The sequence below is a fragment of the Oratosquilla oratoria genome, chromosome 33 (genome assembly GCF_046742065.1).
Source record: "Oratosquilla oratoria isolate Oo_2021 chromosome 33, ASM4674206v1, whole genome shotgun sequence".
NCBI classification, from domain to species: domain Eukaryota; kingdom Metazoa; phylum Arthropoda; class Malacostraca; order Stomatopoda; family Squillidae; genus Oratosquilla; species Oratosquilla oratoria.
Genome location: NC_134809.1, coordinates 38,525,870 through 38,551,210, shown reverse-complemented (window position 1 = coordinate 38,551,210; position 25,341 = coordinate 38,525,870). Strand labels below are relative to the sequence as shown.

At 38.0% G+C, this 25,341-nt stretch overlaps 1 protein-coding gene across 18 annotated transcripts in view; it reads right to left on the bottom strand.

The window, feature by feature from the left end:
* Positions 1-25,341, bottom strand: part of LOC143017846 (dystrobrevin beta-like) — a 436,897-nt gene that overhangs the window by 34,695 nt on the left and 376,861 nt on the right. For 12 of the 18 annotated variants that reach the window (XR_012965709.1, XM_076172805.1, XM_076172802.1 and 9 more), the window contains 4 exons: positions 19,312-19,401; positions 4,069-4,224; positions 3,847-3,897; positions 2,417-2,550 (listed from right to left, as the gene is read on the bottom strand). Coding sequence is in view for 17 of the 18 variants with exons in the window: in XM_076172805.1 (XP_076028920.1) it covers positions 2,417-2,550; positions 3,847-3,897; positions 4,069-4,224; positions 19,312-19,401 (431 nt within the window). In the remaining variant the exon portion in view is untranslated. The remainder of the gene's footprint in view (positions 1-2,416; positions 2,551-3,846; positions 3,898-4,068; positions 4,225-19,311; positions 19,402-25,341) is intronic. The other 6 variants (XM_076172796.1, XM_076172795.1, XM_076172801.1 and 3 more) reach the window with 6 other exon arrangements.

The window sequence follows — 25,341 nt, the reverse complement described above, 5'->3', positions numbered from 1 at the left end:
ATGCCGATATGGCAGCCTCGCATATCCACTTGCTCCTCATGCCGCCTACGTATGCAGCACCGTATGGGAGGGGTTAAAAGTGATTGATGCACTGCAAGAGAGAGAGGTGGGTAGACTGTGCATATCTTGACCTAGAGAAGGTATTTGATAAAATACCGCACAGTCAACTTATGTGGAAAATTGGAGCACACTGGAGGACTGAGAGGCAAACTACTGAAGTGGATAAACATTTTTTAAAGGGAAGATACACAAGGAGAGTAGTAAAGTATAAGATGTCAAGCTGGAGAGTTCCACAAGATTGAAAGCTTGCACCAATAATGTTTCTTCTCTATGTCAATGACATGATGGCAAGTACAACAGACTATGCCACCATGTTTGCAGATGAGAGAGTAGGAGACAGGACGTAACAAGTGTTGCTCCTTTCCTATATACTACAATTAGGTAAATACATGAAAACATCATGGGTGGTATTGGGAAGAAGTAGTCTTAGAAGTGGTAAACAACGGGTTCAATGGACAGCAGTGGTACTAAATTATCATAATTCCTTATGATTAGAGTTTTTAAATTTTAATATAGATAATGTAGCTGCATGAATCTCTAGCCACTGCTTTTAAATGATAAATCAACATACCTTGCAGAAATGTCATTGTAAACATAGATGTTGGAGAAGCTCCCATTGGAAATTCAACAGTTAAACAACCTACAACCATAAGTAGCAGAATGAACAGAACTCTGCAAACTTGTAATGTAGGAACACATGACAATTCTACATTATATCATACAATATAGACACAAACCAAGGAATAAATCAGAGCTCTGAGGAAAGACCACACACAGCAACTGTAACAAAAAGATTAGGTAGGTATCTTCACTTCATGATGGCAAGGGAGTTAGTGAACACACCTCTGCTAGGCCTATACTCAGGGAAGCACATTGTCCCTACATTTGTGTACTATGTGCTTGACACTTTGTCCATGAACTTGTGCATTATCTGTGAGGACTGCAACTTATTGCAACAAGATCTGGACAGGATATGGAATTGGACTCAAAAGTGGGAAGTGAAATGTAATATAAAGAAATGCAGTATAATGGAATTTGGAAAGAGTAAAAACAGAATATCAAAAGATTACAGAATTGGAGAATAAAAAATAAAAAAAGCAAACTCTGAAAAAGATCTTGGAGTGATGATTGGAAAGGACATGAAACCTGATAAGCATATAAATAAAATATTCGGAGAAACCTACAATTTATTGAGGTCAATCAAAGTGGCATTTACTTATATGGATGAAGAAATGATAAAGAAAATACTAACTACACTGATAAGACCAAAACTTGAGTACGCAGCATCGCTTTGGACACCCAGTACCAAAAAGAATATTAAGAAACTAGAAAGATTACAAAGAGCGACAACCAAACTAGCACCGACTCTCGCCGAACTAACATCTGAGCAAAGACTATCCAAACTGAATCTACCAACTTTGGAACAAAGAAGAGAAAGAGGAGATTTGCTGACTATCTACAGAATAATGAAAGGAATGGAAGTTTTAGACAGGAACAAATTGTTAGTGTGGGACAACGGTAAAACGAGAGGACACAGAAAAAAAAATGAAAAAAGATAATTATAGAAAAAACTTGAAAAGGAACAGTTTCCCACACAGAGTGATTAATACATGGAACAAATTAGACAACAAAACAGTATGTGCAAACACTATACAAGATTTTAAGATAAAACTTGATGCGGAGAGATACAAAGATGGGTCACCACGAGCATAGCTCCCCTCCCGTATATTACAACTGGGTAAATACATCCATGCAGATGAGCAACTAGGTAATCCTAATCATTAAACATTTTACAACACAAATTGTGTGTGACCTTGGTCCACTGGGGTGCCCCAAAATAGTACAGTATTAGTCACATATTACTATGCAGTCAATACTACAATATGATTAAGATATCTTAAATACTTATTTCAGAATTGTATTGTTTGTAGCTTAAAATACATAAAATATTATTCACAATTACATGTTTACAGCTTTATAAAAAAGAAAAAAAAAAAGATAGAGAAAGAACATGTAACAATTTGTGTAAATGGGAATCTATCTATATATCAAGGACTTTTTCCCCCTTACCAGGGAGGTAGCCAAGTCAAAAGGTGTATACCTATTCCCATCCATTTCATTTCCATCCACTCCACTCCTATCCACCACCCTTTCACCACTCTCATCTAAGCTCCTCATGGATGATGGGTCATCCCTGTATCCCACCCACTGCCCTGGGTCAGAAGCAATGTAGCAGGACACAACATATCCACAGCAAGGCCACTTCACTTAATTTGAATAGTGAAAGAAAAACCCCCAGTAATTAAAAAAATCTACAAGTAATGTAAAGTAAACTGAAACATAGTTTTTTACTTACTTCAGACTGACTCATCCTTTCAGAATATGAGGGATTACGGGCATGTATTTGAGCTAGGAAATCATTCTCCTGACGACTTCTAGATTCTGGAGCACTGCGCCACATCCGGTCTGGCATACCATCACCTGTATAACCTTGAGAAAATTAATTCCTTTTACTCCTTAATGATATCTTAATTTCAATAATAAAATGCACTTCTAGTCTATTAATGAATGAAATACATACAACCACTCCTCGTTTAACGACCTACTCGGTTAAAGACAACGCGGAGTAACGACGGGCTTTATGACAGACCAATATTCGTTTAATGTAAATCTTCCGAAGTTACGACGTGTATGACAAGTTGGCTGAGGCAAATTTGTATGATGCTATAAATGAACTTGTACGGCGGATATTAGCTGTGAGGTAAAGTGTTCTGAAGCTTAGGTCTACATTAACATCCTGCAAGCTGCAAAAACTACCTGGGGTACAGTATATACTGGTATTGGTAAATTTTTAGTTTCGACCATGGGCACAATATAGCAATAGAAAATTAAATATTAATTTTGTAAATTATAATGTATCAACGTAATATACAATTTTGTGAGCGGAAATAAAAAAAAAGAAAGGTGCTAAAACAGATTTCTTGAGTAACGAAGTCGTGTCAGACCAATGGTACGCCATGTTTGTTATGATAGATGCCGACGTCGAAGAAATGAAAGGATGATAAATTCGTCTAACCTAAACTAAACTAACCTAACCTGTGTTTAATAAATCATTACCTGCAAATTAAATGTCATCCAGCTTGTCCTCGTTGTCGTCATCGTGAGAGACGTTGGCGGGCTTTTCAACCACTCTCTAAGCTTGCGGGGTATACAAAGTTGCAGCTTGAAGGAATGCATATATCTCTGCTCCATAACATTCCTTCAAGAAAATGTACCTGGCGAGGTATCGGAAATACCGAGGCCGTCAATTGACAGACAAGATGGCGTCCCGATCCTATGCTAACGACTTCATTCATTAGCATATTTGCTTGTAGCAAGGTATCTTTTATTTTCATTTCTGCTCACAAAATTGCATATTACGTTGATACATTTTAATTTACAAAATTAATAATTAATTTTCTATTGCTATATTGCGCCCATGGTTGAAACTAAAAAAAATACGCCGGTATCTAATATGGAATGTCAGCATACGCGGATTTGGTCATACACGGTAATTTCAGGAACCTAACCACCGCGTTATTTGAGGGCTTTCTGTACTATCAAAACAGTAAATAAAGCTTTAATGTACTGTATAAAAGAGGGAAAATACACAAAAATAAAGATACATGTATTGCTGAACATTGTACATACAGTACATGTACGTATATGTATACACTTTCGCTTAACGACGGCGACGCTGGTCCCAATTGTCATTGTTAAACGAGGAGTGGCTGTAAAACACTTTACCTCGTTCTGGTAATGGCTTCGTCAGGTGTGGATTGTCATCATCTGAACTTTCTGTTTGGGAAAGAAAGGACAATAGAATTAATTTTATAAAATAAACTATGATGATGAAAAAGACTAAAGAGGAAAAAAAATCCATAATCATTATGGCAGACTTGATTTCTAATATACTTTTCCAGTACAATCTGTCAAAAATTTTCAAGTCACCAAAAACAATTTGCCAACCTGAATTAAGTTCCCTAACAAGGCTAGACATGGCATTGGTTACAGAATCTGCAGCTTCTAGAAGATCATTCCTTATACACCTGCCACCTGAACCCATTGTGTTGGTAGGGGAGCTGTCAGGGGAATATTGAACCCCTGTTGACAGAGTGGAGAAGGCTGGAATAGGAAAAGAAGCTGCTCTAAATATAAAGTGTTATGAAAGATGAAGTATGTAATGAGACAAATTTGGAGGCAACTCCAAGCTTTATTCAACAGATTGCTAGACTACAGTATCTATGATGTCAAAAATAATGTAAGAATATAAAGAGATAAATAACTTACAAAATTACTCTATAACTAAATACATAATACCACAAACACTACTAACATACACTGAAATAAAATAATTCCTCAGCATCATATGGCCACCAAATGCAATTGACAGTGGCAGTGTAGTGGGATAAAATATAACAAACTACCAAATATTAGAGACTAAGTACATAGAAGTAACACTGCTTAGCAAAATCTATAAACATATGAACATTACAAAGAAAAACAAATTACACAAAGCAAAACTCATTCACAGATACACAACTGAATATATTGTATCTTACATGCTCAGGTTTAATCCTATCTATAACAATCAAAAGCTGGTGACACATAGAAATGAAAGGTTCCAATCTGTCTTCACAAGAGGAAAGTGAAGGGAGAAAAAATTCAGGTTTTGAATATATCAATGTAAAAGTGAGGGAAGTGCTCAGTCTTGTGGGATCATTGGATGTAACAAAAGCTTTAGGACCTGATGGGATCTCAACTGGATACTTAAAAAATGAAAGGAAGAAATGGCAGACAAGATTCACAGTCTTACTGCATGCTCATTATAAGAAGGCATAATGCTACATAACTGGAAAAGGGCTAATGTGGTACCAATTCCCAAAGGTGGAAGTAGAGAGACACCACTAGATTATAGGCAGGTATCAGTGACAAGCACAATAGTGAAATTAGGTGAAAAGGTTGTCAAAGATCAATGAACCAAATATCAAAAGGAGATGAACATTTTGGTAGACAGTTTGGTTTCAGATTTGGAAGGTCATGTGTATCAAACCTATTAAACTTTTACTCAGAGTGACTTATGTGCTGCAAGAGAGGAAGGGGTGGGTTGACTGTGTGTAACCTATGCTAATGTAGATGGTTTACTATTAGCCAGGTTGGAGATAAATGACTACTTGAGGGTCAACCAGCCTGAAATTTTGTTCTTAGTGGAGACCAAACTCCCATTGAATGTTAATCTACAGGTAGGAAACAACAGATACACCACCTAGAGTGAAGGTAAAATGGATGGAGGGGTAATGGTTGTGTTGAAAAATGACATAAAGGTAAAATAAGCAAGTCTGAGTGAAGGCAAGGCTTCAAGCATGACAAGTGCTAATACTATGGAATTGTTAAGGAAAAGCTTTGCTAATTTTGGTATTCCTGATCATTGTTTCTGATAATGCTGCTTATTTTGTTTCTGCTGATATCAAAGAGTTTTATGAAAGAAATGGAATAAAACTGAATAGTTTGAGGTACAGCTGAGACTTCGCCAGGGATGTGTTATGTTGCCCTGGCTGTTCAATTTATACCTGGATGGGGTGGTACAAGAGGTGAATGCAAGGGTAATGGGTCGGGGATTAGAGAAGGTTAAAGAAAATGGAGAAAAGTGGGAGATAAGCCAGTAGTTGTTTGCTGATGACACTGTGCTTGTGGCAAGATCAGAGGAGGGACTGAAGAAGTTAGTGACAGAGTTTGGGAAGGTGTGCAAAAGTAAGTTGAAGATAAATGTGGGCAAAAGTAAGGTGATGAAATGTACAAGAGGAGAAAGTGGCAGCAGACTGGAAGTGAATATTAAGGGAGAGAGACTGGAGGAAGTGGATGGTTTTAGAAACTTGGGTACAAGTGTGGTGGGAAAGGGAGGAGTGGAGGTGGAGGTAGAAGTAGAATGTAGATTGAGAGAAGCAAGTAAATGCCTTGGTGGATTAAAAAGTGTAATGAGAAATAGACATTTGGGAATGGGTGCTAAGGGGAGATTGTATGAAGGAATGATTGTGCAGACAGCACTGTATGGGGGCAGAAACATGGAACATAAGAGAGGAGGAGTTTGAGTGTATTTGAGATGAGGTGCCTGAGAAGTATGATAGGGGTTACTAGGCTGGATAGCGTGAGAAACGAGGAGGTGAGGAAGAGAACGCGGGTGGAAAGGGATTTGGGAGATAGGGTAGATGAAAGAGTATTGGGATGGTTTGGACACATGGAAAGAATGTGTGGAAGGTGTGGAAGGAGAAGTAGAAGGAGTGAACATGAGGGAGCGACCAAGGATGAGATGGATGGAGTAAAAGGGGCATTGGGAAAGGGGGAATGTCTGTTGATGAAGGATGGAGAAAGATAGAAGATAGGGGTGAATGGTGAATGGAGAATGGTTGTGTATGGATGATGCTGTGATACATAAGGGGGAGTGGGTGGGGAATGGGGGGTGAGGGAGTATGTGTGAATAATAAATTGACCCAGCTGGAAGGGACTTCTCCCCATCTTCTCCATTTCTGCATGAGGGGACAAAGAGGATGGTCGCCGATTTAACGAAGCAGCCTTGCTGTGGATGTGCTGTGTCTTGCAACACTGCTTCTGACCCAGGGCAGCGGGCGAGATGCAGGGGTGACCCATCATCCAGAAGGAGCCAAGATAAGAGGGAGGGAGGTGGTGAATGGGAGTGGAGTATGTGGGGATAGGATGGGTGGGAGTGGTTTTTATGCTTTTTCTTTTTTCTTTTTTGCTACCTCCCTTGTAAGGGCGAAAAGCCTTTGTTATATGTATGTATTATTATTATCATCATTATTAAAATTACTATTATCATTATTGCTGTTGTTGTTATTATTATCATTATTATTATTATTATAATTATTATTATTATTGCTGTTATTAGTATTATTACCCAGGGCAGTGGGTGAGATGCGGGGATGGCCCGTCATCCAGGAGGAGCCAAGAAAAGAGGGAGGAAGGGGTGGTGAATGGGAGTGGAGTATGTGGGGATGAAATGGATGGGAGTGGATTTATGCCTTTGACTTTGGCTACCTCCCTTGTAAGGGGGAAAAAGCACTTGATATGTGTATGTATGTAGTATTATTATCTTGCTACGTCCACTGTTCCCTTCTCTGGTCCCCTTTCACCACTCTGTTGTCGTCTCTATGGGCTGACTTTCTTTTATGCTTTTACTTTATATTACGTCTCTCATTTTTTAGTTTCTTTTCGCCACTGTCTTTATGTATGATAGTCATTCACCATTTTTCTCTGTAGGAAGCCTCTTTGCTTCCGATCATCCAACTTAGTCAAGTTCCATTACTCTGTATAAGAGAGGGAAATTAAACGGAGCTTAATTTTCTTTCTTTTCTTCCCGAATATTATTACACTTGATTCTGCAAGTTACACGAAGGTACTCCCCTCCGGAATCCTCAGTTTGTTCACTAGATCAGATTGCATTGATGTCATGATTTCTTTATTCCAATGATCTTTACATTTACATCTAAGTACCTCCCCTAAGGGCGTGACTTTACTCTTATGAACCAATTGAATGTTCTCCTCCACCCTTTCTCTAATCAGAAATGTTATAACCTCCATAAGCAATACTGCTTACTCAAGGAATCTCAAAATCAATGCACCACTGACTCAGTGTATATACTGTTACATCAGTATAAAATGAACATTATACAGCAATGAAATTGGGACCCCAACAGCTGTTTGTAAACATTTCGGTGAGGTTGTTTACCAAACATCCAATTCATAAAAATTAAATTCTCTCCACCTACTCCTCTATCTACCTCTCTTTCTACTTGCTTGTCTACCAGCCTCTTTCAAACATTACTATTGTTGTTGTTATTATCATTATTAGACAGAAGATAGGGGTGAGTGGAGAATGGCTGTGTATGGATGATACTGTGATGCATGGAAGGGAGTGAGTGGGGGATGGGGGGTGAGGAAGTATGTGTGAATTATATTTTGACGCAGCCTGAAAGGATTTCTCACCTTTTTCTCTTTTTTCCATGAAGGGACAAAGAGGGAGGGTCACCGATTAAATGAAGCAGCCTTGTTGTGGATATACTGTGTCTTACTACATTGTTTCTGACCCAGGGCAGTGGGCGAGATGCAGGGATGACCTGTCATCCAGGAGGAGCCAAGAAAAGAAGGAGGGGTGGCGAATGGGAGTGGAGTATGTAGGGATGAAATGGGTGGGAGTGGATTTATGCCTTTGACTTTGGTTACCTCCCTTGTAAGGGGGAAAAGCCCTTGGCATATAAATGCATTATTATTATCTTCTGGTCTTCTCATTTTCTGCATGAGGGGACAGAGAGGGGGTCACCAATTAAATGCAGTGGCTTTGATGTGGATGTGCTGTGTCTTGCTGCATTGCTTCTGACCCAGGGCAATGGACAAGATAAGGGGATGACCCATCATTCAGGAGGAGCCAAGAAAATAGGGGAGGAGGGAGGGGTGGTGAATGGGAGTGGAATGGTTAGGGATGAAATGGGTGGGAGTGGAATTATGCCTTTTGACTTTTGCTACCTCCCTTGTAAATGGGAAAAAGCCCTTGGTATATGTATCATATCATCATCATTATTATTGTTATTACTGTTATCATTATTATTATTATTACTATCATTAGGTATTATCATTATCATTACCACTAGCAGAACCCGTGAAAATCTTAAAGCCTGACAATGGTGGCAAACTATGTTCATTTGACCAATATGATACCTCAAAAATCTACCTTCATTTACATTATTTCTTCATTGTCTTATACTGTTCCTCATATTTTTAAAATACTGCCTCCTTTCTTCTTCATTCATATCGTTTCTTCTCTGTAAATCTCTGTTCCTCAAATTTTCAAGATGATTTTCTCTCTCTTGATTGTTCATATTGTTCCTCAATGCTTGCATTCATTCTCTATTACGGTCTTGTATTATTTGTCTTTCTTGTGCTCGTAATCCTTCTCGTCTTCTTCTCTGGAGTTCTCTTGCTGCCTCTCTCTGTTGTCTCACTCTTTCTTCCATGTTTTGGGCTTTAGTTGATATACCAGTAATTTCAAGTTAAAATAACTACGAAGTTTTGTAGTTCGACGAACTATATAGTTTGTAGTATCCGTGATAAAATTAATCCATCCATAAAATACCTGCGTATGTGCAGGAGAGGCATGTATAGACGTTTGAATTATCATCAAGGAACGTATGGATAAACTTTAATAGACGTTTGAATTGTCTTCACGGAACCTATGAAGAAGTGTGACGAACACTAAAAAGAATATATTTACTTACCCATTCAATTATTTATTAATTTATTTGTTTATTAATTTATTTATCTTTATTTTTTATTAATTTATTTATCTGTTTATTTATCTATCTACTTATTTTCGTGAGGCTCTGTCAGGAGCTCAGAAAGCAACGCGACATGACGTCACACGTTACCCGTTGGAAGCGCGGAATGCGCAGCGGACTCTCGAGTTGTCTCTCTCTCTCTCTCTCTTTCTCGTTAGGTCAATCATAAAGGCAATAAAAAATTGAATCGTATATGTCATGTCACAATAAAATTTTATAGACGTTTGATTATCTTCATGTAACCTATGATTAAACTTGTATAGACGTTTGAATATGGTTTATTTATTTATCTACTTATTTTCGTGAAGTTCTGTCAGGAGCTCAGAGAGCAACGCAACATGACGTCACACGTTACCCGTTGGAAGCGAAGAATGCGCAGTGGACTCTCGAGTCGTCTCTCTCGCTCGTTAGGTCAATCATAAAGGCAATAAAAAGATTGGATCGTTTATGTCATGTCACAATAAACTTTTATAGACGCTTGATTATCTTCATGTAACCTATGATTAAACTTGTATAGACAATGGGATCTGAAAGATCCACAAGATCTAAAAGACCTACAATATCAAAAAGATCCACAAGATCTAAAAGATCCACAAGACCTAAGAGACCCAAATGATCTAAAAGATCCAGAAGACCTAAAAGATCAGTGATCTCTAAAGATTCACGAGATTTAAAGGATTAACTGGATCTAAAGGCTTTCCAATGGGTTCCGATCCTGCGTGACACACATAGTGGATTCTGATCATGCGTGGCACACATAGATACATGCGTATTAATATATAGATTATTATTATTATTATCATTATTATTATTGTTGTTGTTATTACTGTCATTATCATCATCATCATCATCATTATTATTATTATTGTTGTTGTTGTTGCTGTTGTTGTTACTATCATTATTATCATTATTATTATTATTATTATTATTATTATTATTACTATTATTATTACTATTATTATTATTATTATTATTATTATTATTATTATTATTATTATTATTATTATTATTATTATTATTATTATTAATTGGGAAGGCTTATGGGATGATTAGGAGGATTATGAGAGGAACAGAGGGAGTTATTGGTGAGGAACAGTGTGGGTTTAGGAAAGGCAGGGGTTGTATAGATGAGAATTTTGTGGTAAGACATATGTGTGAGAAAGCTTTAGGGAAAGGTAAGGATGTATTTGGGGCCTTTATGAATTTGGAAAAGGTTTATGATAGGGTAGGCAGGAAGATACTGTGGGAAGTTTGCAGATATATGGGATTGGGGGAAAGCTGTTAAGGGCTGTCAAGAATTTTTACAATAGTAGAGCCTGTGTTAGAATTAGAAATGAAGAGGGTTAATGATCTGAGATAAATGTGGGACTGTGTCAGGGATGTGCCATGTTACCATGGCTGTTCAACATGTACATGTGTAAGGCCAGGGATTTTATTGAGTATTATTTTTCGTTTACCTCTTTTTCTCAAAGATTCTATACGTGAGATCATGCATAGGCATTGTGGGTATTACAACTCTCACACCACTCCTCCATGACATCATGAGGACGTATTTGTAAGCATAGACTAGGAACCTTAAATTTAGGTGGAGAAAAATCTCCACCCTACAGTTCAGGATTCCATTAGAGGAATATTTTAGGAAAATTTAACAAATAAATGTTACATCACGAAAGAGGTAAGAGACTCTTTGATTTGTATTTTGAAGTGGTAATTGGTGTTTTTGTTCAGATTATTTGGAGATGTGAACATGTTCGCTAGCCATGCTGTGTTTCACATGCGGGCATGGACAGTCTAATTGTATATATTGGACCAGCGTGCCGTCGTTAACCGAATTGGTCGTAAAGCGAAAGTGTATACATATACGTACATGTACTGTATGTACAATGTCCAGGAATACATGTATCTTTATTTTCGTGTATTTTCCCTCTTTTATACAGTACATTAAAGCTTTATTTACTGTTTATTTACGGTGGTTAGGTTCCTGAAATTACCGTATATGACCAAATCCGCGTATGCTGACATTCCATATTGAATACAGGGGTATTTTTTTAGTTTCGACCATGGGCACAATATAGCAATAGAAAATTAATTATTAATTTTGTAAATTAAAATGTATCAACGTAATATGAAATTTTGTGGGCGGAACTGAAGGTAAAAAATATCATGCTACAAGAAAATATGCTAATGAACGAAGTCGGTAGCATAGGATCGGGACGCCATCTTGTCGTCTGCCACAACGAGGACGAGCCGGATGACATTTAATTTGCAGGTAATGATTTATCAAACACAGGTCAGGTTAGTTTAGTTTAGGTTAGACGAATTTATCATCCTTTTATTTCTTCGACATCGGCATCTATCATAACAAACATGGTGTACCATTCGTCCGACATGACTTCGTTACTTACGAAATTTGTTTTAGCACCTTTTTTTTCCGCTCACAAAATTGCATATTACTTTGATACATTATAATTTACAAAATTAATAATTAATTTTCTATTGCTATATTGCCCCCATGGTCGAAACTAAAAATTTACCACTACCGGTATATACTGTACCCCAGGTAGTTTTTGCAGCTTGCAGGATGGTAATGTAGACCTAAGCTTCAGAACACTTTACCTCACAGCTAATATCCACCGTACAAGTTCAATTATAACATCATACAAATTTGCCTCAGCCAACTTAATTATCGTACACGACGTCGTAACTTCGGGAGATTTACGTTAAACGTCTGTCATAAAGCCCGTCGTAACTCCGCGTCGTCGCTAACCGAGTAGGTCGTTAAACGAGGAGTACCAGTATTATAGGATTAGGTTAGGATAGGAAGGTGTAAAATAAATATTTATCAAAGGTGGCAGGACAGATAGGTGCGTAATACCCATGCGTTCTGTTCACGCTATTAAGGTGTTGAATTCTATAACCCCCATACATGTTACCTCTTTTGTTCATAATTGTTTCATAAGTGTATGGAATTTGGTTCATTTATAACAGTTTAAATTAACTTTGTCTATTGTGGCAGAGAATATATATTGCATATATGATTTATTTGATTTTTATTACAACCAATTAGTTCAGTTTATATCATAGATCAGCAAATCAGCTGATTGTAAACTTTCAATTTTCTTTAATTTACCTAACCTGGATTCCGCAAATATAAGTAACACAAAAAGGGCTTTAAAGGGGGGGAAATGGAAAAAATAGTGTTTGTTCAAGAATTGCCTTGTGTTCAAATTGTATATATATATATATATATATATATATATATATATATATATATATATATATATATATATATATATATATATATATATATATGGGTGTTTGGGATGGTGGCAGCGTTATTAATCAAAATAATCCGACTCAACATAGGTTTTTCCCAATCACCATTGTGTAAATATAATTAATTAATTGTCACCCTCATACGTGGTACTCTTGATCGAACACGATGTTATGAAGGCGTAATATACATCTCACCCATCCATTCATTGATATACTCATAGTAGTCATTCTGGCACTACATATTTTGTGGCAGCAGTGGGATTTACGTCATTAGCTAACCTGAAGCCCACTTGCCCGTGCATTAATGGAGACACAACTTGTGCACCTTGTGGATTGGAAGTAATGACATCAAAGACAGAATAGATCCTAGGCAATTAGTAAATAAAATGATAGAAATAGGGGGTGAGATTGAGGGGGAATGTGGAGTGTCAATGTGTATAGTTTTGATAGAACCACATAATTATGAGAATTTAATCAACAATGGACGAAAAAACTGAATGGTGGTTTAAATCGGAAGAAGGAGAAGGGGCATATGCTACAAACGAACAGAAGGTAAATGGGGAAATAGGAGAGACACTAACTGCATTGAGAGATACATTACAAAAATACACACCGAATCCCCAAGACACACCCATAACTCCAGCAAGGGAGGACAAACCAAGGGCACTCACGACACCAAGAGACATTTCCCTACTGACATTGGAACAATTACAGGGACTTGAAGCCACAGCTAGGTTACATTTATTCATTGAGTTAGTGGAACAGTGTAGTGAAGATGACCAGGAAAGGGTTAGAATCACGAAGAGTAGGGTCAGCCTTGAATTAGCCATTCTCATACTCAATAGCCAAAAATAAAAGGAAAGCCATGCACTCGTGGAAATCATTTCACATATTATTACAGACAGAATTTAACGTTGAAATAAACCTCGATCGAAACATGTCAGGAATTGGAGAACATGAGGTATGACTGGATAGAATCACCACAAACATTCATACATAAATTTAAATACCAACATGCAGTAGTCGAGACAAGATTCCCTTACGAAAGACTACTGAACAGAGATAAGACCATCAAAAGAAAGTTATAGAATGGATTACCAACTGAATCAAAAGAAAGGATAGAAGGTTTTCTAGAAGATGGGTATTTACTTGGTAAATTCATGGATAGGTTAGAGAATGAGATCCAACATCTGATCATACAGAACAATTCACTAGTAAGCATGTTTCATACAAGGAAAAAGAAAGACAGCCATTCACGAGACGGGACAACAGGAATAGATCATGGTACAGATAGTAGTGAGATGAATGAACTCGAAGATAGAATCCGTAAGCTAGAACTTCAATTAGAACAAGAGAAGAGAATGAATGTGCAAGTAGATAACAATCGTCTTAGGTACTGTCAGTACTGCCAGACAAATTCTCATTGGTTAAGAGGTTGTTTGAGAGAACCACAACCTAACCATTGTTTTGACTGTGGGAGACTAGGTTGTAGGAAGGGAGATCCGAAATGTCCTGTTAAAAAGGAGAGCCTATACCACACTAGCCCCAAGAAATCGATGTAACTGACAAATAAGAAATCGACACCGGCGATAACCACTGAAGTAGGTCAACATTAATAGACACAGGGAGTAGCTATACTTTAATATTAGAAAAAGCATCGAAGTGGATCAAAGGGGAACTCAACCAATATAGGAATCCACCTAAATTACTGTGAGTCACAGGTAATCCACTTAAGATAGTAGGAATAAGGACTAGTATTAATGTAGGGAGTACAAAGGAGATTATGCAATGGATCCCCATAGTGCTCGACTCATATCTAGTGGCTGATATACTATTAGGTTGTGACGTCTTGAACCAAGTGGATTTTCATTGGAATGCCAAGAAGAAAACGCTATGTTGGGTAAAAGCGTCATATTCATTCAAGAGAATCAAGAGTAGTGCAGGGCAAATACAGCTAATTTCAGTACCGGATTTACCAGTAAAAAACAATGCCGTTACCGGGATTACCAGTATTTTAACGGTAAAAGACTCGTGAGGCAGTAGTGACGTCCCAAGTTCGAGTTGTCTTTATGACTTAAATCTTTAAAAGAAATTTCATCCTACTATGGTGTGAAGTCACAACTCAAATTTTGTAACGTCATCATTATAAAAATCCTGCCTGCATCACGAACAGATGAGGGAAGCACCAACCTACCCCACATGCCTACCGGTGCTATAAGCAAAATCTTAAGGAAAAAAGTATATATATATATATATATATATGTATATAAATATATATATATATATATATATATATATATACATTGTATATACATATACATACATATATATATATATACATATATATATATATATGTATATATATATATATGTATATATATATATATATATATATATATGTATGTATATATATATATCTATATATATATATATATAGATATATATATATATATATAAAGTATATATATATATATGGGCCTTTTCCGTTTGGCGAGACGCGGAATGACACTGGTCCCGTCAGTACCACCAAACCGAGACATGCTTACCGAGACCTTAGCGGTACATACTCACTTAATGGTAAAAGTTTACCAATAAATTAGCGGGACACTAGTCCCGTCAGTACCACCAAGCCGAGACGCGCTTACTGCTGAGTATTATGGTATAGCTTATCGGTTAACGGAACCTTAATGGTACCAGAATTTTTACCGGTAAAGTACCGTTAAGGTTGTTACCGGTTTTACCGGTACTGTACCTGCCCACCACTAATCAAGATTTAACGGGGAGAAGTCAGACAGATATGAGAAAGCTCCATAACGCTTGATGAGAACCCTAACCACCACTTACAAGTTAGTTTGATCACGCCCGTATTTCTATAATCATAGCAAACTAAATACATCGCAACCTCAGTGAGAGAGAACCTCAGCACGAGTCTCATAGTATATCCCCAAGCTAATTAGTCATAACAGTCATCCATACTTAGTAGATGTAAACGAAGAAGGCTATATATATATATATATATATATACATATATATATATATATATATATATATATATATATATATATATATATATATATATATATATATATATAATTAGTTAACAACTCAAAGAAAGTGCAGAAGTATCAAAAGGGAACTATCATGGGCTCATATGAGGTAACTAGGGAAACGACCCCACTCAGAATAAATGTTACCAGAGAAATTCACAATGATTTACTACCAAACCAGGTGGTCCTGGAGCCGCAGCGTCTATGTCGTGGGACCACCCCCCAACCCCAAGAGTTGGGGGCTAAACGGCGGCAACCAGCCCTGGCCACCAGCTCTACGCAGGTGGCACTGATCTCCAAGAGGAGCTACGACTGCCTTGGGGAGTACCACAATCCTTTTTCTCAACATGCAATGTTACGTTTTTTTCTGCACCGAGGGATGATTTTCCGGCGTCACCCCTCTTCTTCTACTTTTAGTCGGAGATGTAGAGAGCAATCCTGGGCCCACCACAAAATACACATGCCCAACATGCTCTAAACCCATTACCTTGAGCAGACAGACAAAGGGCTCAGTTCAGTGCAATATGTGCAAAAACTGGGCCCACCTCACTTGTACAACACTTGCTGACACAAACCAATACACAAACACTTGGACATGTTCTACCTGCCCTCCAGTAACCCCACTCCCACCTCCTCAACCACAGCCAGCACCCTTACCCACTCCCAATTTCCCTTTGCCCTTATCCCCAATCAGTACTCCCCTTCCTTTGTCCCCAATCTCTCCTTTCCCCCTCTAACCCAGATCCTATACCTTCCCCATTAACACCCCAACCTCAACCCCAAACGGCAACATACAACACATACAGAACACACAACATCAACATATTACAACACAACATTGACGGTATTAACACGAAAAAACATGAACTCGAACACTTTCTTAAACAACACAACATACACATTGCAATTATACAAGAAACAAAACTAAGACACTCACACAAAACACCATCATTTCATAATTACACCACCATCAGACAAGACCGGACCGATGGCAATGGCGGTGGACTCATCACCCTGATCCACCACTCCATCTGTTTTGTGGACACAAGTGCCACAACCAAAATTCTCCTCCCTACCACAGATAACACTACAGAAATCCAATCCATTTGAATCCGCACAGGCAACAAATCAACACTGACAATAGTTAACATGTACATTCCCCCCCAATCATCCCCCACAGTTCCAAACACCTTCAGACCTCAATTTAGCCAACTAGCCTCAATCCCCAACCTGATCATGGGTGGTGACTTCAACGCCAAGTCGTCTGCCTGGTATGTTGACAACCCTGACACAGACAGAGGGCTTGATATACAGACTCAGTTTGACTCATTGACTATCATGAACAACACACATAATCATACACATATCCCACACCAAGCCCTCTACACTCCCTCCTCTCCTGATATCACCTTCTGCTCCCCCTGCCTAACCCCAACAACATCATGGAGAGTGGTCGGAATCCTTGGTTCTGACCACCTTCCAATCATCATCACCACCAAAACAAGATGCACCCCAGTTGGCCACAGACACACATACACCAATTACAAGAGAGCTAACTGGGAAGCTTTTACTGAAGAGACAGAACAACATTTTGAAACACTTAACAGTATACAAATCACAAACATAAACAATGCTGTGCACACTTTTAATACAATCATACAAAATGCAGACAAGAGATACATCCCTAGAGGCAAAAGAAAATCACACAACCCCAACTTCACACCAGAAATCCAAGGCCTCATCAGACAACGAGACACACTTAAACACAATACCCCCACACCTATCCCTCAAACATAGCAGACCAAATACAAACACTAAACACTGTGATTGCCAATAAAATACACAAACAAAAAACACAAAATTGGCAAAACTTTATCAACACACTTGATCACAAAACAAACACCAGCAAATTGTACAAAACACTCAACAGCATTACACTATCCAACAGTAACACAACACGCTCTCACGCAGCAATAATCACAACAACAATCTACCCTCAACAGACAACAAGCAAACACACTCATAAATCATTTTGCACAGACAAGCCATCTCACTTCTCACCCTGATGACTGACGCACTATTCGACGTAAGAAAGACTTTCCCACAGACTTAGACTCACCCTTCATAGACAGTCAGACAAAACACATAATACATAATCTCAAGCACTCATCTACCAGTCGAACTACTGAAGGGAAATGAAGATATAGTTAAGTGGCTAACCAGAGTTTTTAACATTGCCTGGAATGAAGGTAGAGTGCCAGCTGATTGGGGGAAGGCAATTATTTGTAAAATTTTTAAGAAAGGTGATCGCACCAAATGTAGGAACTATAGAGGAGTAACACTGCTGTCACAAGTGGGGAAGATATATGAAAGAGTACTAGAGAAGAGATTAAGAATAATAGTTGAGGACAAGCTGGAAGAAGGACAATATGTATTTAGACCCCAGAGAGGAACAACGGATGCAATATTCACACTGAAGATGATAATAGAAAAGAACTGGGAGTGGGACCAACATGTGTACATCGCTTTTGTAGATCTAGAAAAAGCATTTGACAGGTTACCAAGGAATGAAATATGGGATACTTTAGAAGACCCAACATATATGATAGAACCCTCATTAATTAGAGCTATAAAGAGCCTTTACAGAAATAATGTCAGTGTGGTAAGGACCCAGCTAAGAGAGGATAACTGGTTTGACGTAACTGAGGGTGTAAGACAGGGTGGTGTGATATCTCCTTTACTGTTTGTGTTGTGCATGGACAGGAGCATGAAGAGGTTGAGACTTGGGGGAGAGGTACTACATTGGCATATGCAGATGATATTGCGATAATCGCAAAGTCTCGTACAAAATTGCAGGATACCCTGAATGCATGGAATGAAGAATTGAAAAAAGCAAGAATGATAAATGCAAATAAAACTAAAGTAATGATGGTGGCGAGAGAGAAAGATGATATTGAGATAGAAATAGATGGAATACAATTGAAACAAGTGGAAGATTTTTAGTACTTGGGAGTTCAAATAAATGAGAGGTGTTATATGGAGAAAGAAATAACAAGCAGAATCGAAAAATATACAAATAATCTAAGATTAATGTATCCACTACTAGAAGACAGACTCATACTATCAAAAGTTAAAGTCATCATATACAAGACGATACTAAAACCAGTATTAACATATGGCTCAGAGACCTGGACACTAACAATGAGATTAAAGAGCAAGATACAGGCAGCAGAGATGAGAATGTTGCGATTGATAAAGGGAGTAACAAGAAGAGATCGCTTAAAAAATGAGGATATCAGAGATGAACTGGACATCGAATCAATATTAGAATTTGTAGAAAGAAGTAAACTGAGATGGTATGGACACATCATGAGGATGAGTCAAGAAAGGTACCCTGCTGAATATTATCGATGGAATCCAAGAGGGAAGAGGCCGGTAGGAAGACCCAGAAAGAGATGGAGAGATGGAATGAGGGAAGCAATTGAAGCGAGAGGATCAACAGTAGAGAGTGTGGAAGAAGGGGAACTTTATGAGGATCGTACCTGGTGGAGAAGTTTCGTGAGGCAACACAATTGACAGGGCACTGGCCCTACCTGGTGTATGGTGAGAAGAAGACTCATCTGCTTGTGGCCCTGATAACATAAGTAACATCCACCTAAAACACATTGGACCATAAGGTATACATGCACTCACAAACATTGCAAACTACAGCTATTCACACAACACTATACCCGACATCTGGAAGCATGGTAAAATAATCACCATTCTAAAACCGAACAAAGACCCAACATCGCACCACCCAATCACACTTCTCTGCACCCCCTCTAAAGTCATTGAACGCCTAATACTTCAACATGTCACACCACATATTCCCCTTGCTGACTCACAAAACGGTTTTAGGCCACTACACTCCACAAACACTCTTCTGATAAACCTCACACAAAGAATTTTAGATAGCATCAATTCAGATAGGCCCCACCACAGAACACTTCTTATAACATTAGACATTAGTAAAGCTTTTGATGCTATCCCCCGTCACAACCTAACCAATAAAATATATAACACAGACATGCACAATAACACCAAAAGATGGCTGGCCAATTATCTGGCAGGTAGGAATGCTTACGTGTCATATAATTGCCAATCATCACACATCAGAAACATTAAGAATGGAGTACCACAGGGCTCTGTTCTATCCCCCATGCTCTTTAATCTATACATACATGACTTACCCACACCAGACACCTCAGAAATACAAATCTCTTCCTACGCAGATGACATAACAATCACATGCACACATCATAACACAGACAAAGCTGCAGAAATAATCCAGCCATACCTTGATACACTCAACACATGGTTCATCACAAACAGACTCAAAATAGCTCCTACCAAATCTACAGCAACACTTCTCACCAACTGGACAAAAGAACACAAATACATACCTCATCTCTACATCAACAACACTCTAATACCACACACAAACACACCGAAAATTCTTGGTGTAACATACGATACGTCCATGTCTTTCAAACAACACCTCACAAACATAAAAAACAAATGCACACCTAGACTTAACGCACTTAAGTCAATCGCTGGAACAACATTTGGACAAAACAAAGAAACTAATTCAATAATATACAAACAATGCATACACTCAGTGATGAATTATGTGAGTCCTGCATGGGCTCCTAATCTCAGTGAGACACACCACAACACCCTTCAAATCATACAAACAACGCCCTAAAAACAATTACAGGCTGTACAAATACAACACCTATAGACCATTTACACCATGAAACAAAAGTCCTCAAAGTCAAGGACCACCTCGACATGAGAGGCACACAAACACTTGCCGCAGCCACCACAAACACATCACACCCACTACACTACATAGCAGAACACCCACACACACCAAGAAACATTAAAACAACACCCAAAGACCTGTATCACACACAGATACTCTCTTCTCTTCCTCCACAACCACCAAATACCAGCCTCCGGAAACATATTCATAATTATATCACTCACTGCTCCATTAACACACTGAAAGACAACACACTGCTGCATGCCAGACCCCCTGATATCCACCCTTCTGAATCCTCTCTCCCATGAAAGGACAGAGTCCACCTGGCCAGACTGCGGTGCGGCCACCACCCAGCACTTCTAAGCTACCAGAAGAGGCTGGATGACTGCATTGTGAACAGCTGCCCAGGATGTAACACTTCACCCCATACCATACATCACATAATGGAAGACTGCATTACAGACGCTTCTCAACTTACGTTTTAGTTATGTTCCGAATGGCCGAATGTAAGTTGAAAATGAATGTAAGTTGTTACTGTACTATACATCCGTAAATTCTATTACCGTATCTTACAAAACACCCCTAAATCATTAATTATACACATAACATTGTAAAATAATAACATTAATTTCAAATAAATTTTAATTCAAGCAACATAAATTGAGATGGTGGAGGAGGAGGGGAGGAGGATGAGGAGGATGAGGCAAGGCACTTTCAGTCTGTCGTTTGTGCAATGTAAACAATGGACACAGCGTCATGTGTAAGTAAGATATTCAAGAAGATTTAGATCAATTACAGCAATGGTCTGAAAAGTGGCTAATGAAATTTAACACAAGTAAATGCAAGGTAATGCACATAGGTAAAAAATAACAGTAAGTACGATTACAAGTTATTTGGAAATTCGTTAACAAAAGTGGATAGTGAAAAAGATCTCGGCGTAATTATCAGTAACGACCTCAAATCATCCAAGCAGTGTATTTCAGCCTCTGAGAAAGCAAATAAGATTCTGGGATTGATTGCGCGATCTTTTGATTTCAAAAGTCCATCACTCATTAACAAGCTATATAAATCGTTAGTTCGTCCACATTTGGAATATGCTGTTTCCGTATGGTCACCGAATCTCATTAAAGACATTGACAGACTGGAAAAAGTACAACGGCGAGCCACAAAACTGATTCCAAATATCAAAAATAAATCATACGAAAATCGACTTAAGCACATGAATCTGTTTTCCCTAAAAAAGCGTAGACTCAGAGGTGACTTGATACAGGTCTTTAAGATTTTAAAGGGAATTGACAACATCAAAAGTGACCAAATTTTCACATTGAATGAGAATCAGACAAGAAACAATGGTCTCAAACTGTCCGGAAATAGATTCAATTTGGAAGTAGGTAGAAACAACTTTGCCAACCGTGTAGTTAATGAATGGAATAAACTTCCTGCACAGGTAGTGCAATGTAGTTAAGTTCAAAGCTTTAAGAATCATTTAGATAAATACCTAAGTAAGATGCTGTAATGATTATAATTTATGTTATATTATTTGTTTTTTGTTTTGTTATAATTTGTCTGTCTGATTTTCATTTATTATTAGTTATATGTCAATTTATAATCATTTACTATTTACCTGTTTGTTATTCAACTATACCTATGCATTTATTTATGTATTTTATTTTATGTTATTTTTACATTATTATAGTTTTAATTTATTATTAAATATGATATGTATGTATGTGTGTATGTATGTATATGTATATATATGTATGTTTTTTTTTTTTTTTTGCATCCGACCTAGATATGGATCAAAAGGTCTCCTGTCGGCATGCTCCGCCTTTGTAATCCTTTGTAATCGTTTGAACTACGGAGAGTGTGCTAAACTAAAAAATTCGCTCAAATATATATTTTTTTACAGTCAGTTCAAACGTAAAATCGAAAAAATGTAAAACGAATGAACGTAAGTAGAGGAGCGTCTGTATACACAATCATGCATGCAAACAACACAACATACACTCAATAAAAGATTTGTGGGAAAACCCAGTTTCGGCTGTGGCATTCCTTGGGGAGACGGGACTGCTTGGACAGACAGTCTAGGGAACGACAACAACAACAACAACCAAACCAAGTAAAACTAGAAGGTACTAGAGTAGAGAAGTTGAGAGAGAAAATCAAGGAATACAGACAGAAAATCCTTTAAAAGGCAAATAGACACACTAGCTACTGGATTGAAGGAACTGAATCAAATCACGGCTAGGCTTGATACGTCAGCACAAATACAAGTGCTAGTCTGTGACAGGAGATTATTTAGTGTTGAAGAAATTCTTTGAAAAAGCAGACTGGGAGGAATTCATGAATACCACAGGGATAATAAGGAAATGGAAAATCTTCCTTGGCATTTACAACTGAGGAGTGAACAAACATGCCAAACGTTAGGGGAAGAAAGAAGCAGAAACAAAACTGGTTCAACAAAAGGTGTGAGATAAAAAAAAAAAAAAAAAAAAAAAAAAAAAAAAAAAAAAAAAAAAAAAAAAAAAAAAAAAAAAAAAAAACCGGGCCTGGGAGATGGATTGGAGAACATGGAGGAAGAGAAGAAGTAATAACTTTTGAAAGAGGTGCTGTTGAAACTGTTTTACAGGTTTATAAATGGTAAATTGAGATACAGGGAAGTAATTATAAAGTTTATAGTGGGTGGTGAGGTCTTTGAGGAGTCCTCAGCTCAGGCAGATATAATGAATAAAAGTTTCCAATATACGAAAGAGAGCAATTTATTGGAGTGTCATGATGTTTCATGATGTGTCACAACATGACACAAACTAAGATATGAAAGGGTAATGCAGTAGCTTATGTAAGTTGTGTTAGGTAATGTTAGTCCACATATACCTACTAGAGTTATATAACATTATAACAGTTATAACTGCCCTTACTAGCTATCTTATGGTGCCAATACATAAACTGATGTTGAATTCAACCACTAATAAGCTATCTTAAGCTGGATAATGAGATATAGGACTATGATATTAGGTAACTTATGATACATGATCAGTTACAGGAAAATTGCTGCAGAGTACGGCAGAAAAGTACACAAATGAATCCATTTGCAGTGAAGGGTCAAGGGTCAATACAACAATGATGGCATAGGAAAGTAGTGCCATCACAAATCACAATTAGTTCTTAGCAAGATTCAGATAGATAGCAAATGATAAATTGTAAACCTTCTTCACTCAAAAATAAAGAAGTGGAAAGATTGTGTGAAGCCAGGTATATAGGAATATAGACTATGTCTATAGATACAGCAAAATGGCACCTGTCATTGGCACTTGTATGTCCCCTACATATAAAAAGAGAGTTGTGTGCTGTGTCAACACATTTGTATCCTTGTTCAAGCCCCTCATATCTTATAAGTTCACTCTGTACATATTTTATATTATGTAAGTAAAGTAGTTATATTTTGTATTTTGCCTTTATTTCATATTTGGTGTAAGAAAGAAAAACTCCCAACAAAAGGTATAAAGCACGTTGGCAATTGGATTGATAGAACTGATTGAATCATGACCAGATTTGATACAGCAAATCAAAAACAACATGCCAGATCATGACAGGAGGAAAGCAAGGGAAGCACAAGGGAGCTATATAGATAGAAGTGATAAAGACCTGGTGGGATCTCAAACTGGATACTTAATGAATATAGGGAACAACTGGTGGGCAAGATTCACAGTCTTATAGTAAGTTCTTAAAAAGAAGCCACAGTGCCACTTGATTGGAAAAGGGCTAATGTGGTGCCAATTCACAAAGGTAGGAGACACCAATACATTACAGGCCAGGATCACTGACCAACACATTAGTGAAATTATGTGAAAATTTTGTGAAAGATTAATTGGACCACATATCTTGAAGAGATGAACATTCTGACAGTCTGTTTGGTTTCAGATCTGGAAAGTCATGTATGCTGTTGAAACTTAAGCTTATATGAGAGTGATTGATGTGTTGAAAGAGAGAGAGGGGTAGGTGGACTGTGTGTACCTCAACCTAAAGAAGGCTTTTGATAAATACCTCATGTATTTTTCTTATGTTTGGGTTAATAAAAGAAGTGTTGTCCCACTTATTGTTTCACTATAGTTCTTCATGCATACATAGTACATGTGAAATGAGGCTTATAAAGTATAACATTAATGTACTGGAAACTGAAATATGAATATAGTTTATAGAGCATGGTCTTTTATGTACCATTCATGAGGCCTTATGCATGGTCAATGATGTCCATTAGGGCAGTGGTTTACACGGTGCTTGGGGCACCGCTGTTTCTAGGTGTACAATGTCCAATATCTGTGTCGTACACCTCTTTACCCCCTTTTAAGCTGATTTGCTCAGCTTATTCCCAGCCTTGGCTCTGAGGCGGCTGGAAAGGCGAGGATTTGGAGGTAGGGGCTGATCTACAACAGGTGCAGAGTCATGTGCGACGAATACTGCTGATCGCAAGTGGCTTCTGTTAGGCCATAGGAGATGGGTGCTCAGTGGGTGAATGTGGTAACGGCATGGCCTGCCGCGCGCTATCACCAAGCCCACTTTGTCGCAAATCTTGGATGTGGGTTCTTGCAGTAAGACCTGCTGGTTGACGTCAAGGACAGGTGGTGTGCGAACGCACTGGTTGTTGCAGGTCGTGACTTCCTGTGCCTGTGCACGGCGGTCACATTCGTCTGGTTCAATCTACCATTCCTAGCTGAATGACGCAGGGTGTGCTAAGACACATGTACGGAAGGGACGCCCATACAAA